The sequence below is a fragment of the Mustela erminea genome, chromosome 10, assembly GCF_009829155.1.
Source record: "Mustela erminea isolate mMusErm1 chromosome 10, mMusErm1.Pri, whole genome shotgun sequence".
Taxonomy (NCBI): Eukaryota; Metazoa; Chordata; class Mammalia; order Carnivora; family Mustelidae; genus Mustela; species Mustela erminea.
The window spans coordinates 95,050,805-95,066,362 of NC_045623.1; the positions used below are offsets into that span (position 1 = coordinate 95,050,805).

Genomic DNA, 15,558 nt, shown 5'->3' on the forward strand with positions numbered 1-15,558 from the left:
AGGAGGGATGCCATCGTATCAACGGTAACACTGAAAGAGAAGGAAGTGTGAAGTCCACAGTAATTAAGATAAACCACGATTCCTAGAAATAAAATGGCAGCTGCAGCAGCAGCAGCTTTGGGCTCTCGCAGATGACCCTCAGGGCAGTGCCCTTTCCCTCTCCCCCAGAAGCAGAAGCACTTCCTGAACCGGGACCCCCTGACAGGTGCCTACAGTCTGTGTCCCATTTGGAACTCCGGCAAGGCACTTAACCTTCTGGTTCCCAACTGGAAAAGTGATCACGTTTCTTTGATCCCGTAACCTCCACACTTTGCCAAACCAGAATACATGGGAAGAGCATTCTGGCCCGTAGGGTTGTCCTCCACATTTTGAATGGGTGAAAAGGGATCTTATATTAATCACAGTCTTAAGTTGCCTTGGGCTGCTGTCACGAAGTAGCAAAGACCGGGTTGTTTACCAGCAGCCCATCCCACAGTTCTGTCATCTAGAAGTTCAAATTGAAGGTGTCAGCAGGGCTAGTTCTGAGAGCCAAGGGAAGATCTGTCCCAGTCCTTCTCCTCGGCTTATGCATGGCTCTCTTCCTGTGTCTTCACCTTGTCTCCCCTCTGTGTGTGTGTGTGTCTGAATTTCCTCTTATCGGGACCCCCCCACCGTGATACTGGAAGAGTGACCTCTTTTTTTTTTTTTTAAGGTTTTATTTATTTATTTGACAGACAGAGATCACAAGTAGGCAGAGAGGCAGGCAGAGAGAGAGGAGGAAGCAGGCTCCCTGCTGAGCAGAGAGCCCGATGCTGGGCTCAATCCCAGGACCCTGGGATCATGACCTGAGCCGAAAGCAGAGGCTTTAACCCACTGAACCACCCAGGTGCCCCGAGTGACCTCATTTTAATCTACCTCTTCACAGACCCCTTCTTTGAGTCACAGTCCCATTCTGAGGCACTAGGGATTAGGACTTAAAGAGAGGGAATACAGTTCAAGCTTAAGAGAGGGAATACAGTTCAACCCATAACACATCTCTGGGTTGGTTGATTTTCTGTTGTTGTTGAATTCGTATCCTAGGTCACTTACTTTGGGAGGGTACACTATTGGGGGTAAGTTGGCAGGGACAGTTACCTTAGAGAATGGAATTAATGGTGCTCAAGGTTGAAAGTAACTATCAACATGGGGAAGTGTTACAGAGCAAACGCATGGCAGCTTGCCCTGTGAAAGCCAGATGTGCAGGAGCTGCTGCACCCAGGTTTGTGGCAGGCTCACCACCTTGGCGATCAGATTCGAAATGAGGCGGTGTTACTTCCCACTCACATTCATCAGCTGACAGTTCCAGTATGAGATTCTGGGATTTTAGAGAAAAGGGGAGATTGTGAGAGCAAGCAAGTTCAGTCAATGTTACTGATTCATCAGGAAATAACCACGACCTGGCCACGCGCCCCAGCACGTTCAGGGCTCATGAATCCAGCGCCCCAGCTTGCCTTTTTTGTCATTTCTTTCTCTGCTGAATATAGATCATTCCTTTGGGCTTCCTGCAAGAGTGAGTCATGAATCCAATGGTTGAAGTCCCACCCTGATGGCTCCAGGGAGCTGTGTTGTCAAGAATGTAGGATTAGAGACGGGGTGGACAAGGATGTAGCAATGACCGGCTTATGTGGCCATCCTGAGCGGAACTAGGTTGGCTTGACGCGGAGGTGGCTGACACCCGCAGCGTCTGTCTCCTTTGATGCAAACATCAGCTTTTACATCTAACGCACCTTTAGTAAGGCTGTGTGCACAGTAGAAGCTTAGAGATTCTGTGCTTCTACTGGAATTAGATCAACTGAATTTGGTAACCTGGGGGAATCGCTCAGATAAGCACTTACATCACTTTGATATATAAATAAAAATGAAGGAATGAACTTCAAATGTATAAATGTGTTTAATGGTTTTGAAACATTGTATCCCTGGGTAGGGATGAAGATCAATGTAAAGGGGATCCTGAGTGGTCGGGAGCCAATGTAACATATATATTTCACACATTATCTTTCCAGCTCTGTGATGTTTTGTTTAAAATCTCAGGATCTCTGGAACCTAGCGCAGTGCCTGCCGCTGAGATCTTGACCTGTCCCCTTATCCTGAGAAGCGTTTAGAAAGCAGAATTCTCTTTCCGATTTGCCTGTTTCACCATCTGATTTTAATCCCTTGGTCTTTTTTCATTTTGACCTGAAGCAAATTCCCGTCCCTTGTTTATTTATTTATTTTTAAAATATTTTATTTATTTGTCAGGGAGAGAGAGGGAGCACAGGCAGGGAGCATTGCCTTCAGAGGGAGAAGCAGGCTCTCTGTTGAGCAAGGAGCCTGATGCAGGACTCTGTCCCAGGACCCTGGGATCATGTCCTGACCTGAAGGCAGGCACTTAACCAACAAAGCCACCCAGGCATGCCCCATCCCTGTTTTTAAAAGTGTATGATCAGAATTAATTGCATGCATCAGAAACTTGTTAGAGCCGGTAGTTAATACAACTGTGACTTGTATTGCTTTCTCTGAATAGTCAAAGTGGGACTGCAAATTTAGTAATTGGCAAGTCCTTTATTTAAAATTCACAAACTAGGGGTGCCTGGGTGGCTCAGTGGGTTAAAGCCTCTGCTTTCGGCTCAGGTTCGTGGTCCCAGGGTTCTAGGATTGAGTCCCACATCAGGCTCTCTGCTCAGCAGGGAGCCTGCTTCCCCCTCTCTCTGTCTGCTTCTCTGCCTACTTGTGATCTCTCTCTCTCTCTCCCTGTCAAATTTTTAAAAAATTCACATGCTGAAAAAAAATAATAAAATTCACAGTCCAAGCGCCACACTCCGCATAGAGTCTGCTTGAGACCCTCCCTCTACCCCTCCGCCACCCTCAGCTCTCTCAAATAATCTTTATTTTTTAAAAAATTTTAAAGAATTTATTTATTTGAAAGAGAGAACACAAGGCGGGGCGTAGAGGCAGAAGGAGAGGGAGAAGCAGACTCCCTGCTGATCAGTGAGCCGGACGTAAGGCTCAGTCCCAGGACCCTGGGATCATGACCTGAGCTGAAGGCAGAGTCTTAACTGACTGAGCCACCCATGTGCCCCTCAAATAAAAAATCTTTTCAAAACAAAGTCACACGCTTTTTTCTTTTTTTGAAAAAAAGCTAGTAAGAATTAACCCTTTATCTTTTGTGTACCCTGCATTCCATAAATTGAGATTTTCAAAAAGCAGGAACAAGTTGTAAACCATCTAGTTCTTTCTCATCACCGTACTCAAGGCCAAGGCCCTCACATATCTTCATGAAGGGCTTCCTAGAGCACTGGATATGTGGAATTCATTAAACACCTGCCATTCGGTCATATGTAAAAGAGACTCAAGGACAGAAGCAAAGTTTAACACCAACTAGTATTAATTATCGAGTGTCTCACTTACTGTGTGTCAGGCACTGTGCCAAGCACTTTGCCCACATAACTCATTGGATCCTGACGTTGCTATGAGTCACGTGTTAGTAACACTTACGGACGAGGCACTCGGGATTAAAGGGATTAAGGTGTTTGCCCAAGGTCCCACATCTCGTAAGACAATGTGCCCAAATTCCGGACCAAGCCTCCTCTAGCCGTTACAGCCCAGTGCTGCCTCTGGAAGGGCCTGCAGATGGTCTGGCGGACACCGACAGGCATGGCTGAAACCAGCCTCCTCCTGGAACCCGCCTGAGGTCCTCAGCTCCAGACCTTGTCCCTCTGCCTTGCCCACCTCTATCAGCGTGCCCTTCCCATTGGACTTGAGCCCCGGCATCCCGTCCCCCCCCCCGCCCAGGAGTGGCACGTGCACAATGTCCCGCGTTTCCTCCGCAGAACTCGCGCTTCTCATGCACCAAAGGCTGGGCTGGATCGGGTTTGCAATGTATTTTTTGGCACCTAAAAGGTCCCTGGTCTGATGGGGACAAGAGTGCTTTCCAGTTCAAAGCTGAAGCTGACACTCGGGCTGGGTGTGCCCACCAGGTGTCCCCCATCTAAGTGGATTTCCGTGCGACCCGAAGGATAGGGTCACGGCCCCAGTGCGGGGGGCCAACGTTCACGCCGAGCTGGGCAGACTCGCATGGTCCTAGGAAACCGGCTGGGCGGGGAGAGGATGAGGAAGAGGAGGCGGATACCCACTGCCATCCGAGGCTGAGCGGAGAAAGGAGAGACTGGTCCGGGAGCCCCGGACGCCGGGTCCTGAGCGCATTCACTCGGTCGTCGAGACGACAACCACTGAACCAACCAGGCTCTGTCCTGCGCCCTGGGGATGGAGGCCCCTCCTGATCAGTGCCGCTTGCGCGCTAGTAAGAGGAATGGCGTGACCAGCGAGAGTCGCGAGGGCTCTGCAGGGGGTGGAGGAGTTACTGGTGGTCTAGGAAGGCTTCCCGGAGGAGGAGCTGCGGGAGCCGCGGTTTGGAGGAGGAGGAGCTTCCCAGGGAGTAGGAGGGTAAGGTCTCCTCAAAGAGGGAACCGCCAGCCAGGCCCTGGGCACTCGGACTCCTCAGCCAGAGAAGAGGGGACGGCGCTGGGCGGGAAGGACCCCTCAGGCCCTTTAAGGCGGAGCGCCGGGGCGCGAGCAGGCGGGGGCGGTGCCAGAGCCCCTTGCGGCCGCTGATTGGGCCACACGCCTAACCGGAGCGGCTCCGCAGGCGCCGATTGGCCGGCCAGGGCTGGGCGCCGCCGCCAGGTGATACGGGCTGCTGGTTCCCGCGGCCACGTGGGGGGCGCGCGGGCGGGGGGCGCCGGGGGGCGGGCGGCGGAGACGCGCAGGGCGCGCGGGGGGTGCTGCGCGGAGCTGCGGCGGCGGGACTCGAGACGCGGCGGGCGCGGTGAGTGCGCGCGGGGCAGCGGGGCTGGGGCTGGCGGATCGCCGGGAGCGGGGCTCGGTACCCTCGGCGCGGAGGTGGGAGGAGGTCTCGCATGGGGAGGAGCATCTCGGCCGCTTCCCTCCATCACCGCCACCGCCACGGTCGCCGTCCATCACCTCCGCGGTCACCTCCCCTGTCCCTCCGCCAGCGTCCTGCCTCACTCGCCCCTCGGGCGGTCCGGGGAGTTTCTCTGCCCTGGGCCGGGGACTGTCAGCCCAAAGCCCTGGCCGCACTCTACAGGCGCGACGATGATAGCAGGACAAATGACCCACGCGGGGGAGCGCCCCACTGAATCCTGAAAACAGCACTTTCCGCTCCAAGTCGTCTGCTCGGAGAGGCCATCCTCGACCACCCTGTATTAATAGCACCCCCCCCCCACACACACACAGACATCATATATCCTCCTCACCCTACTGTATTTTTCTCCAAATCACTTAAGCCCCGCGGAAATGTTGTTTTCCAGTACGTTGCCCCAGCCCTGCTTGGGCGCTCCCCAAGGGCTGGGACTCTTGTTTCCTTCACCCGGCACATAGTTGGCACTTGGAATATTGTCAGAAGGAGCAGATAAATGTACAACCCCAGGAGGGAGCTGCTGTTACTCTCCCCACTTTACAGGTGAGGAAATAAATGGAGGCTGAGAGGACTTGGGGACCTCACAATCCACGATGCTGATCTTGAGCTCCGGCTGCTTGGGTGGCCTAGGGCAGAAGGAGTGTGTGTGTGTGGGGGGGGGGCTCTTCTGTGACGCTTAGCCAAAGGTGGTGGAGGTGAGGCAGCTGCCAGAGAGGCTCTGGCAGCCCCAGACCATCTGGGCAGGAGGCAGTCAGACTGAGAAAGCAGCTGTTTTGCTGGTAAGATCAGCCCCCAGCCCCTGAGGTGTTTGGGGCAGCTGGATAGATTGGGACTCGCCAGGATCCCATGATGGACGCCCTGCTTACTTGGGAGAGGAGTCTAAGCAGAAGGACACTGCCACGGCCTAGGGGAAAAGCTCCCAGAGACCCAGGTTTGCTTCCCAGCTCTCCCTTATGCTGTGTGACTGTGGGCAAGTGGCTTCACCCCTTTGAGCGCCCCTTTGCTAAGCCCAGGGTCCAGGCTGAGTGGTCTCCCAGGATGCTATAAAGCGCCCCCCCCAACCCCATGACTCAACTCAGCCATGGTGCAGTGCAGTAGAGGGCTTCTGTCCTTGACCCTGGAGGCATGTCAACCCATCCAGTACCCTGTCTCTAAGCAGAACCACCTGGAAATTCTCAGAGGAACAAAAGAAGAGCCCTGGGCTCATTCCGAAGGTGTCCTTCTAGAATGGTGTTGGCCCAGCCGGGTTCCTATGTAAAACCTTGGAAAAACAAGTGTGCTCCAAAGAGATAAGTGTGTGTTTGTGCCCAGAATGAGTAAGCAGGTCTGTTTCTGGGGTTGGGGTGAGCCTGGTACCCTCCCTCGTTTGGGTACCCTCAAATTCAGGCCTGGGGGTGACATGCACTGGGAGGGAGAGAGGAAGAGAGAAACTTCCGGTTTCCTGGGGGAAGGATCAGGTGAAGGGGTGCTCCCCACCCCCACTATCTGGACCCTGGAGTGTCCCCAGGAAAGCTGCCTTTCTGTATCTGGAAGGAGGAGGTGGTTCGCAGCCCTAGACACAGCTGTCCCGCCATGTGTGAGTGTGAACGTGAGTGTGCCTGAGGGCCCATGTGGCTCTTTGCTGTCTTACACCCTTAGTGTCTGAGGGGCTGCGTTAGCACCGGCAGGATGGGAAAGGGGCTCATCTCTCCTCCCCCCGTCCCTCCTTTATCTATTATTTTGTCTTTGCTTCTCTGTCCCCACGTGTGCTGACTGCCTTTCAGACTCTCCTCTCTCCCTCTCTCCCTTCTGCCCCACTTGGGGTTTGGGTTTTGCCTCCACCTGTGTGGGTCTAGGGCACCCCAGCCCATACTGTGATAATGACAAAAGGCGAGTTCGCTGGAAGCGCCTTGCGACAGCGGCCACACAGCCTTTGTGCCTGTTACGCGTCTAACTTGGTTGTATTTAAACATCAAATGGACCAAAAAACTCAAGATCAATTTAAAAAACCATAAAATGGACAATAGGTGATGGACGTGATGTGAAAAAATGATCAGGATCAAACAGTGGAGGGTGCGAGGCCGGAAAAGCAGAGAGAGGGTCCAGGAGGGAGGAACCAGGACAGCGTCCATGGGACCGTGCAGCCTTTATTTCTGGCTCTCCTAGTGCGGCCGCTCATGGAAAGTGAAGTAAGGGGTTGCTCCTAGAATGTCGTGGGCGGCTGCTGCCGCCCCCACCCGGCCTGAGCCTGGGGCTAAAGGTCTGGGCAGAGAGAGGTGGCCTGGGCTCCTGGCACTGAGAGCGTCTGTAGGAGGGTGGGTTGAGCACACCCGGGACACACCCATTTCCTGCCCAGCGCCCTAATACCTGCTCTCTCCTGGAGGAATCCTGGTTCCCAGGCAGGCCTCGCCCTCTGCCTCACTCTCCTTGCCTGGGAGGTCTTCCTGTCTTTCCGTGCGAGGAGGGCCCTGAAAGTGGTCAGACCTCGCTGCCCTCCCAAGCTCCCTCCTGAACAGCAGACTTTGGGGTCCCCCCACGCTCCGTGTACCTGTTAAGCGTTCCTCCAGGCCCAGCCGGGGTCATGCTGGGTGCCTGCTCCTCCATTCAGTTCTAGAGTCCTGACTTGATCCCAGGTTTTGGGGATGCAGACATGGAGGCTCAGAGAGGTAGGGCTGTTTGCCTGAAGTCACACAGCATTTGGACCCAGATTTCTCTGATCCTAAGTGCAGTGATTGGAAGCAGTCTGGTGAGTAGCCAGGCAGGATGGGAGACGGAGGTGGGGTCTGAGTTGGCCCCCGGAAGGACTGAGGGAACCGAGTCATGAGGCCACCCAGACAGAGGCCATCAGTCATTCTTTCTCAAGATGCCTTGATTCCGTGTTCATTGTGCGCCAGCTGCGGTCATGAGCTCTAAGTGGGGAGTGAGCGCTCTCCCTGTACTTGAGGGTGGTCTAGTAAGGGAGGTTTCCTTCTCTCCTCCACTAGTGGATTTGGGAAAGGGGCCCCACGAAAGACCAAAACCTGGGCTGGGTTGGGGGGCAGGGCTCCTTCAGTCAGGCTGGCCGAATGAGGCAGGTCCTGTGGAGCACGTCGCTAGCCTCAGGAGCTCAGGCCACCAAGCTGATGGGCCATTCCCATAGGTCACAGAACTCCTGGCATAGAGCCTTCTATGGCTCTCCACTGCCCGCAGGGCACAGCTTCAGTTGCCTTGGGGAGTAACACTAAAGGCCAATCCCAATCTGGCTCTGGCCCACTCTTCTGGTAAGGTCTAGCCAAGGGGTCAGCTGCTTTCTTCCCTGTGCTTCTGCACAGTGGCTGCTGTCACATTCCTCCTCTCGGGTGCTACTTTCCCAGGCGTTGCCCCTTCCCTGGCACTTTATACAGGCTGGTTCCATGGCCTGCACCCCTACTTCCACCCTGGAGGCAGGCCAAGGCCAGAGCACAGAGGTGGCCTGCCCCACCCCTACCTTAAGCTCCTCCCCCAGAGCTCTCCCCTCCTCGAGGCCTTCCTCCCTGCAGCAACCCCCAGCCTGCATTTCCCCGCCTCCTCTCTCCTCTGTCACCATCTAGCATGTTCCATATGTTACTGATTGATCCGTTCAGTGTCTGTCTTCCACACAAGCCTGTTGGCTCCCCGAGGGCAGGAGGGAGTCTGTCATTTTATTCTGGGCCATGTAGTCCCTGTGTTCCCAGTGCCCTGGACATTGTCTGGCACACGGCAAGGGCCCAGGAAGGATCTCCAGGGGCAGGGAGCTCGCCGTCCTCTGAGCGGGAGTTCCTGGGAGTCATCCTTTCTCCCCTGCCCTTTGCAGCCTTTTCTCCCGTGGAGCTGGAAGCTGGGGACTCTGGGGGCCATGCAGAGGGCCGGGGCAGGGGGCCGGAGGGCCTCTGACTGCGGCCCTGCCCCTCACCGGCCCAGGTGCATCACCAAGTTCGCCCAGGTGGGTGGGGCCGCCCCACGGGGTGCGCTCTCGTGGGCCGGAGCTGAGTGCAGGTCCTGGGGTGTGGGGAGGAGCTACGCCTGTCTTGCCCAGCAGACCCGGACTCTAGAATGCATGTGGGCACAGATGAGGAGATGAGGCCTCAGAGGGGCAGAGAGGCGTGACCAAGGCCACCTGCTGGGAAGGCAGCAGGGCCTGCTAGACTCCGAGTCCAGTGCTCTGTCCCTGTCCACAGCTTAGCCGGTAGAGCAGTGTGTGTTTGGTGGAGGGGCGGGGGGAAGAGTCTGGAGGATGCGGTCAGGAGCCCTGGTCCTGACTGCTTGGCCTCCTTCCTGCCCTCACCACATCCCCAAGCAGTACGTGGGCTCCTTCCGCGTGGACGACCTGGACACCCAGGAGAGCGTGTGGCTCGTGCAGCAACAGCTGTGGGCACTGAAGGTAGGGAGCCAGGGCGGGCATGTGCCTGTCCCTGTCCCTGTCCCTAGCAGGGTTCACAGCCTGGGAGGGTCAGGCTGGAATGGCCCCTGCGGCCATCTTACCCAACCCCCCAATCGTAGAGATGGGGCGGGGGAGGGCCAGGGAGGGGCAAGACCAAAGTCATTCTGAGAAGTGGGCCCAGAGACGACCACACCCAGGCTCCTGAAGCTGTGTCCCTTAAACCCCAGGACCGCTTCCCTTGGGCAATCGTGACCTGCCTCCCATGGGTGGAGGCCACAGTGGAGATGTGGGGGATGGTCATAACGTGGCCCGCTAAGACCCTGGCTCGGGGGCGATCTGCCAGGCCCCATCCGCACCTCTGCAGCTTCTGGGGAGTCCACTCTCCAGGGCCCAGTCCCTTGGCAGCGGGGGAGGAGTTGACGGAGTAGCCTGGCGGGCCTGGTCCTGAGGCAGGGCAGGGCCTGGAAGGTAACGCCCGGCCCCGACCAACTCTCTCCCACCTAGGATTGTCCCCGACGCCGGGCTGTCATCCTGAAATTCAGCCTTCAGGGCCTCAAGATCTACAGCGGGGAGGGCGAGGTAGGAGCCTGCGTGGGGGCCAGCGAGGACTGGACGGGACCGGTGTCCTCCTCCCGCAGAAAGCCCCCAGCCCTGCACCACCCCTCGAGCGTCCCTGCCTCCCCAGCCTGCTCTGGGCCTTTGAACGTCCCTGGCAAAGGTTTCTCACCCCCGGCCCTGCCCTCCAAAAGCTCCAGGTGCTACCTCCTGGCCTGAGTGTCAAGATTGTCACCTCTCTGCCGGCTGCGGGCCTCTGGGGGGATCTGCCCAAGGTTGGCCAGCGGCCAGACTCAGCCCAGAGGCCCGTCGGGAGTGCCTGCCTGATCGCGGGTCCTTCTCGTCCTGGGGCAAGCCAGTGTGTGTTGAACACTAACCTTGTGTCGCACTGTGTACCCCACAACCCCGGGGCCGGTCTCCTAAGATGGGTGCGAACCGTGTCCCAGAGCTGTGCGTCCCAGAACTGAGGCTTTGCGGTCAGGTCCTGGGCACTTGCACGAGATCTCACTGGCCCCCACCCGCAACCCCATCAGAGGGGGCACCGTCCCCACTTAGTAAGTGTCACACGGGCTCAAAGGGCTGTGCTTACCTGATCAAGTCACCCAGAGAGTGGCGGTTTCCGACTCCAGACACCAGACGTGCACCCCAGGGCCCCGGCCACTGCCTCTTTTCATGCCTCTGCAGGCAGTGAGCGCTTTGCCACTTGGATTCATAGCATGGGGAGTGCAGGTGGGGGCGGGTGGGGGCGGGGACGATCCCAGCCAGCAGGTTGGCAGTGGGGAGCACAGGACCGAGGGCACCTGAAGGCTGAGCGTTCCCATCTGAAGCAGGGTTTGGGCAGGCCTGGGAGGAGGGAGGAGTTCTTCCCCCAGGGGCTGGGGGTGGGGGGGGTGGGTTAGGCTGGGCTCCAAGGCCGGAGACCAGGCCCCGGAGGCCAGCCAGCAGGCGTGTGGGACCCACAGGGCGGGCACCCCCTGGGCCAGCAGCTAGAGGCCACGTGGGGCTGACGGAGCCCGTCCCGCCCGCTCCTCCCCAGGTGCTCCTGATGGCTCACGCCCTGCGGCGCATCCTCTACTCCACCTGGTGCCCGGCTGACTGCCAGTTCGCCTTCATGGCCCGAAACCCCCAGAGCCCGGCCAACAAGCTCTTTTGCCACCTCTTCGTGGGCAACCAGCCTGGAGAGGTACCGGGGGCCCGGGGCAGGGGAGCCACCACCAAGGCTGGGTTTGGGGATGTGCCGTGCATCAGCATGGGCTCCAGGCATCTAGGCCTCGGGGGGCTCAGCTAAGCTGGCCGGAGTCCCCTCCAGGCAGCTACTCCTTCCCGCACTGGCTCCTTCTGTGTCTCTGCCCACTGAGGACCCCACAAAAGCAGGTTAGTGGCCTCAGCATTCCCTAGGGCCTGGAAATGGGGATCAGGCCATGTGCTTAGAAATTGGATGGTCACTCTGCCAGGCCTTTGCTCATGCTCTTAGCCTGGAATTCCCTTCCCCTTCTGGCAAATTCCAGCTTGCCCTTCAAGGCCAGCCTATGTGTCTCTGAAGCCTACCTTGAGTCCTCTGGACCACTCTTCCTTCTGAGGTCTCAGAACGTGAACCACACTGTCATTGGTCTGTCCCTAATCTTTGGAATTCTTTGACCGTAGAAACTGGGGCCAGGTCTTGAACTGCTCTGGTGCATGGCCCTGTGGGGCTAGTGGGTGAATGGGTGGATCCCAGAAGCCAAAGCCAGCACGGCCACCATGATCAGCAGAGACTTGGCAGATGACTATGTGGCCAGCAGGGGCTGGGCTTGGTGCCAGCTAGCAACACTTGCCATCAGCCCTGTATCTCAAGCTCTTGTGCGGGCTCCTGGAAGGACAGGGGGCTGAGACACTGCCCTTGACCTTCTGGAGCTCACAGCTCCAATATTTTGGGGCTGGGCAATGTATGTGGGGGGTAGAACGTACTGGCCCCAGAGCGGTAGGCTTATGCTGGCGGCTCTCTGTGCTCTACTTCACTGAAGGAGCACAGGAAAGTGGGGATGGGGAGTCCCCCGTCTGTCTGCCCAGATTCACACAGCGGCCCCTAAGTGGCAGAGCTGGGACTGGAGCCCAGGCTGTGGGATTGGAGGGCCTGGGCTCGTAGCCGATCCTCTAAAAGGAAATGGACATGGGGTGGGGTAGTCAAGCTAGGGGCGGGCGTGCATTTAGCCTGTGTATTCCCAGCTCCAAGCGTGACGTCTGGAACAAAGCGGGGCTCAGGATCTGTTCAATGAACAAAGGAAGCTGCTGGGGGGAACTGCATGGTGGTGAAGTTTTGAGGGATGAGTGGGAGTTTTCCCAGGAAGGATGGGGCAGAGAATCCCAAGCCGAGGGCTGCACGCGCTAATAGCGAGTGGGTTGCCATCTAAGGAGTCCCCCAGGGGCCCCGTCCCACCTGAGCCAGCCTCTTCCTCCTCCGCAGGTCCAGATCCTGCACCTGCTGCTCTGCCGCTCCTTCCAGCTCGCTTACCTCCTGCAGCACCCTGAGCAGCGCGCACAGCCTGAGCCCTGCCTGGGGTCTGCAGGGGACATAGCCCCGAAGCAGGTGTCCAGCCCTGGGGGCCCCCCTGGCCTAGTACGGGAACCATTCGGCCGTGGTCAGCTCTCACAGAATGTGCACGCGCTGGTCTCCTTCCGGCGGCTGCCAGCAGAGGGGCCCATGGGCAGTGGGGTACGCAGCACCCCAGCTGTGGGGCGGGCAGTGGACGAGGGAATTGGATGAGGGTTTGGGGGTCATGGGAGGGGAATGCAGCACAGCAGCAGCATGGGGCTCTGCCTGACTGCGCCGGGGCCTGAGTCGGCCTGCCCCTGTGGGCCCCTCTCGGTGCCTTAGAAGGAGCTGCCGGAGTCTGAAGGCCGAGGCGGGACCCGCCATGCCCGCCTGGGGAATCCTTACTGCTCGCCCACGCTGGTACGCAAGAAGGCCATTCGCAGCAAGGTGATCCGCTCTGGGGCCTACCGTGGCTGCACCTACGAGACCCAGCTGCAGCTGTCCGCTCGGGAGGCCTGTGAGTCCCCGGGGCTCGCCTGCCGCGTGGGTGCGGGGGCGCAGGCCCGGGTGCGTCCTTGTGAATCAAAGGGCTCGGCCTGTGTGTGCATCTGCCTGTGTGCACGTGAGTGTGCAGCCAGGTGTGCACACCTGGGGGCTTGCGCAGGTGATCGGACAGCTGTGGGTGTGCTTCAGCTGGTGAGCCGGTGGGTGCGTGTGGGCTGTGCCCGTGGGTGGACCTCTCTGCGCGGGGGAGACTTGGTGAGGAGATGAGCATGGCAGGGATGGGGTTGGTAGCTGTGGGGCGGCTTCTCCCTCTCTCTGACCCCTCGGTGGTCTCCACAGTTCCTGCCGCGTGGGAGGCGTGGCCCCGGGGGCCTGGTGGCCCCTCGTGTCTGGTGGAGAGCGAGGGGAGCCTGACGGAGAACATCTGGGCCTTTGCTGGCATCTCCAGGTACGGGGGGTGCCTGACCCGGCTGGTGCGCACGCAGCCCCTTGGGCTGGGCAGAGGAATGGATCCTGGGCTGCCCCGGGGCCCTGAGGTGTGCCACCTTCCTGGACAGAGACAGAGCCGTCCTGGCCTTGGTGGGCCCGGGGCCAGGGGCTTCCCCCACTGGACCTGTTTTCTCAAATGTGAAATGGGGATAATCGCAGGCCTGTGGAGAGGATCAAATGGGGTCACTCAAGGAAAGCTCTCAGCACCTCGCCTGTCACAGGGCAGCTGCTTCCTAACCGCCACCTCTGCAAAACTCTCCAGGGTGGGTCTTGCAGCGGTCAGCAGTCAAGGGCCCCTTAGCGCCTCTTAGGAAGGAAGCTTCCCTTGGCAGAGGGGTCAGATGATGCCGTCAACCCCGGGGAGCGACGTGAGGCCAGAGTCCTGCCCTCAGCCTCTCCCCGCTGCCCTTCCAGGCCCAGCGCCCTCGCCCTGCTGCGGAGAGACGTGCTTGGGGCCTTCCTGCTGTGGCCCGAGCCCGGCACCAGTGGCCAGTGGTGCCTGTCGGTGCGGACACAGTGTGGTGTGGTCCCCCACCAGGTCTTCCGGAACCACTTGGGCCGCTACTGCGTGGAGGTGAGCAAGCAAGCAGCCTGCTCCGCCCTTGCCACTGGGCCCAGCCTGGGGCCCCGCCCCCCGAAAGCCCCGCCCCTACAAGTCCCACCCTTTATAACCTGAGCTGGGGGGGGGCACGTGCCTCATCATGGTACCCCATTGGTTCTCTCTGGCCACACCCCTTATTTAACTAACTCTCCATCTAGTTTGTCATTGGTCCAGCTGGCCCCACCCTCGGGCCTCCAGAGGGGCTTTTTTTGTTTTTTTAAAGATTTTATTTAATTATTTGATAGAGACAGAGCAAGCACAAGCAAGGGGATCCGCAGAGAGAGAGGAAGAAGGAGGCTCCCCACTGAGCAAGGAGCGAACCCTGGGCTTGATCCCAGGACCCTGAGATCATGATCTGAGCCCAAGGCAGACCCTTAACCGTGGGAGCCACCCAGGTGCCCTCAGAGTCTTGGGCCCTGGTCATGCTTCCCATTTCTATAGGAATCCCGGCTCTTAAAAGTGGCTTTCCCACGCTCTAGCCCGTCTTTTAGTGGAGCTGGAAACTGACTCAGAGAGGGGCAGACACTGGCCTAACCTCACCCAGCCTCTGGGCTTCCAGGTCTGGAGTCTTGGTCTGACCACAGGTTTCCAGGGGCTGGATGTGCGCACTTGTTACAAGATGAATGGCTCAGTCCCGTCCAGGCTGGCGAGACAGAAAGAGAGGAGACAGTGTCTGGCTCTGCCGTAGGCAAGATGGTGACCTCTCTGAGGTCAGATTTCCTCCCTTCTGAAGTAGGGCAGGATCCCTTGTGAGGGGATGGGGGGTGCCCAGAGCGGAGCTGTGGGGGAAGGGAAGCTGGAGCTTCAGCCCTTTCCGCCCTAGCACCTGCCGGCCGAGTTTGCCAGCCTGGAGGCCCTGCTGGAGCACCACGCTGGGACGGAGCGCAGCCTCTTCTGCTCCCTTGACATGGGCCGCCTGAACCCCGGCTACGAAAAGCAGGACTGCGGGTCCGAGGGCAGGCCCCCCCGGACACTGCGGCCCCTTGGCCATGCCAAGTCCGAGGCAGAGCTGCAGGGCCTGGGCTAGGAGGCGAGCCCCCGGCCCTACCTCACCCTGGCTCCTGGGCCTCACCAGGCCGCCCTGCCCCTCTGCTGCCCTGCTGGTCACCAGTTCCACCCGCCAACTCTGCCCCTCGGACCAGTCTTCCATCACGTCACCGCCTGTGGTAGGGGGGAGCCCTGACACTGGGGATCGCTGGTGGCTTCTCACGAGACATGTGGCCCGCGGAGATTGTAGGCGGGGCAGGCGGAGCTCCAGGCTTTCCAGTCACCTGCTGGGTGACTTCGGATGCTTGTCTCTGGGCTTCACTTTACTGCTGGGAGGGGAACTTTCTGAGGGGGCAGGAAGGTTTGTTCATGAGGGATGTGGTCCTGACCGGGAGTCTCCAGACAGTACCTGACTGAGCGGCGGGCACATGAGGGAGAGGTGACTGGGGAGGCTGGAGTGAGTCCTCAGAGACCTGGGAGTGAGCCACCCTTTCCAGGAGAGAAACGGAGAGCGCTCGGAGGAGCTGACAGGCCTGGCGGCTGGGCCCAGCTGCACCCGCTGGCAGAGCACAGCCTGTGTCTCACAGCATCTGACAGCGAGGGAGTCTTCCATTGAATTC

At 58.6% G+C, this 15,558-nt stretch overlaps 1 protein-coding gene and 1 long non-coding RNA gene across 9 annotated transcripts; one reads left to right on the plus strand and one right to left on the minus strand.

Annotated features, from left to right (window-relative positions):
* Positions 1-4,157: 4,157 nt before the first annotated feature.
* SH2D5 (SH2 domain containing 5) lies at positions 4,158-15,322 on the plus strand. 8 transcript variants are annotated; one of them, XM_032303187.1, is made up of 11 exons: positions 4,738-4,822; positions 5,301-5,476; positions 8,724-8,852; positions 9,207-9,290; positions 9,795-9,869; positions 10,882-11,028; positions 12,289-12,537; positions 12,700-12,874; positions 13,201-13,309; positions 13,765-13,924; positions 14,775-15,322. In XM_032303187.1, the coding sequence occupies exons 3-11, from the start codon at positions 8,766-8,768 to the stop codon at positions 14,976-14,978; spliced, it is 1,290 nt and encodes a 429-aa protein (XP_032159078.1). In that variant the 5' UTR covers positions 4,738-4,822; positions 5,301-5,476; positions 8,724-8,765; the 3' UTR covers positions 14,979-15,322. The 8 variants fall into 8 exon arrangements, with proteins under 8 accessions (XP_032159079.1, XP_032159081.1, XP_032159078.1 ...); XM_032303188.1 differs by lacking the exons at positions 4,738-4,822; positions 5,301-5,476 and adding an exon at positions 4,158-4,297; XM_032303190.1 differs by lacking the exons at positions 4,738-4,822; positions 5,301-5,476 and adding an exon at positions 4,414-4,440.
* On the minus strand, positions 6,922-8,608 carry LOC116567847. The gene is made up of 3 exons (XR_004276383.1): positions 7,461-8,608; positions 7,280-7,380; positions 6,922-7,174 (listed from the first exon to the last, which is right to left on the minus strand). It is a non-coding gene; the product is annotated as an uncharacterized LOC116567847 (long non-coding RNA).
* Positions 15,323-15,558: the final 236 nt, after the last annotated feature.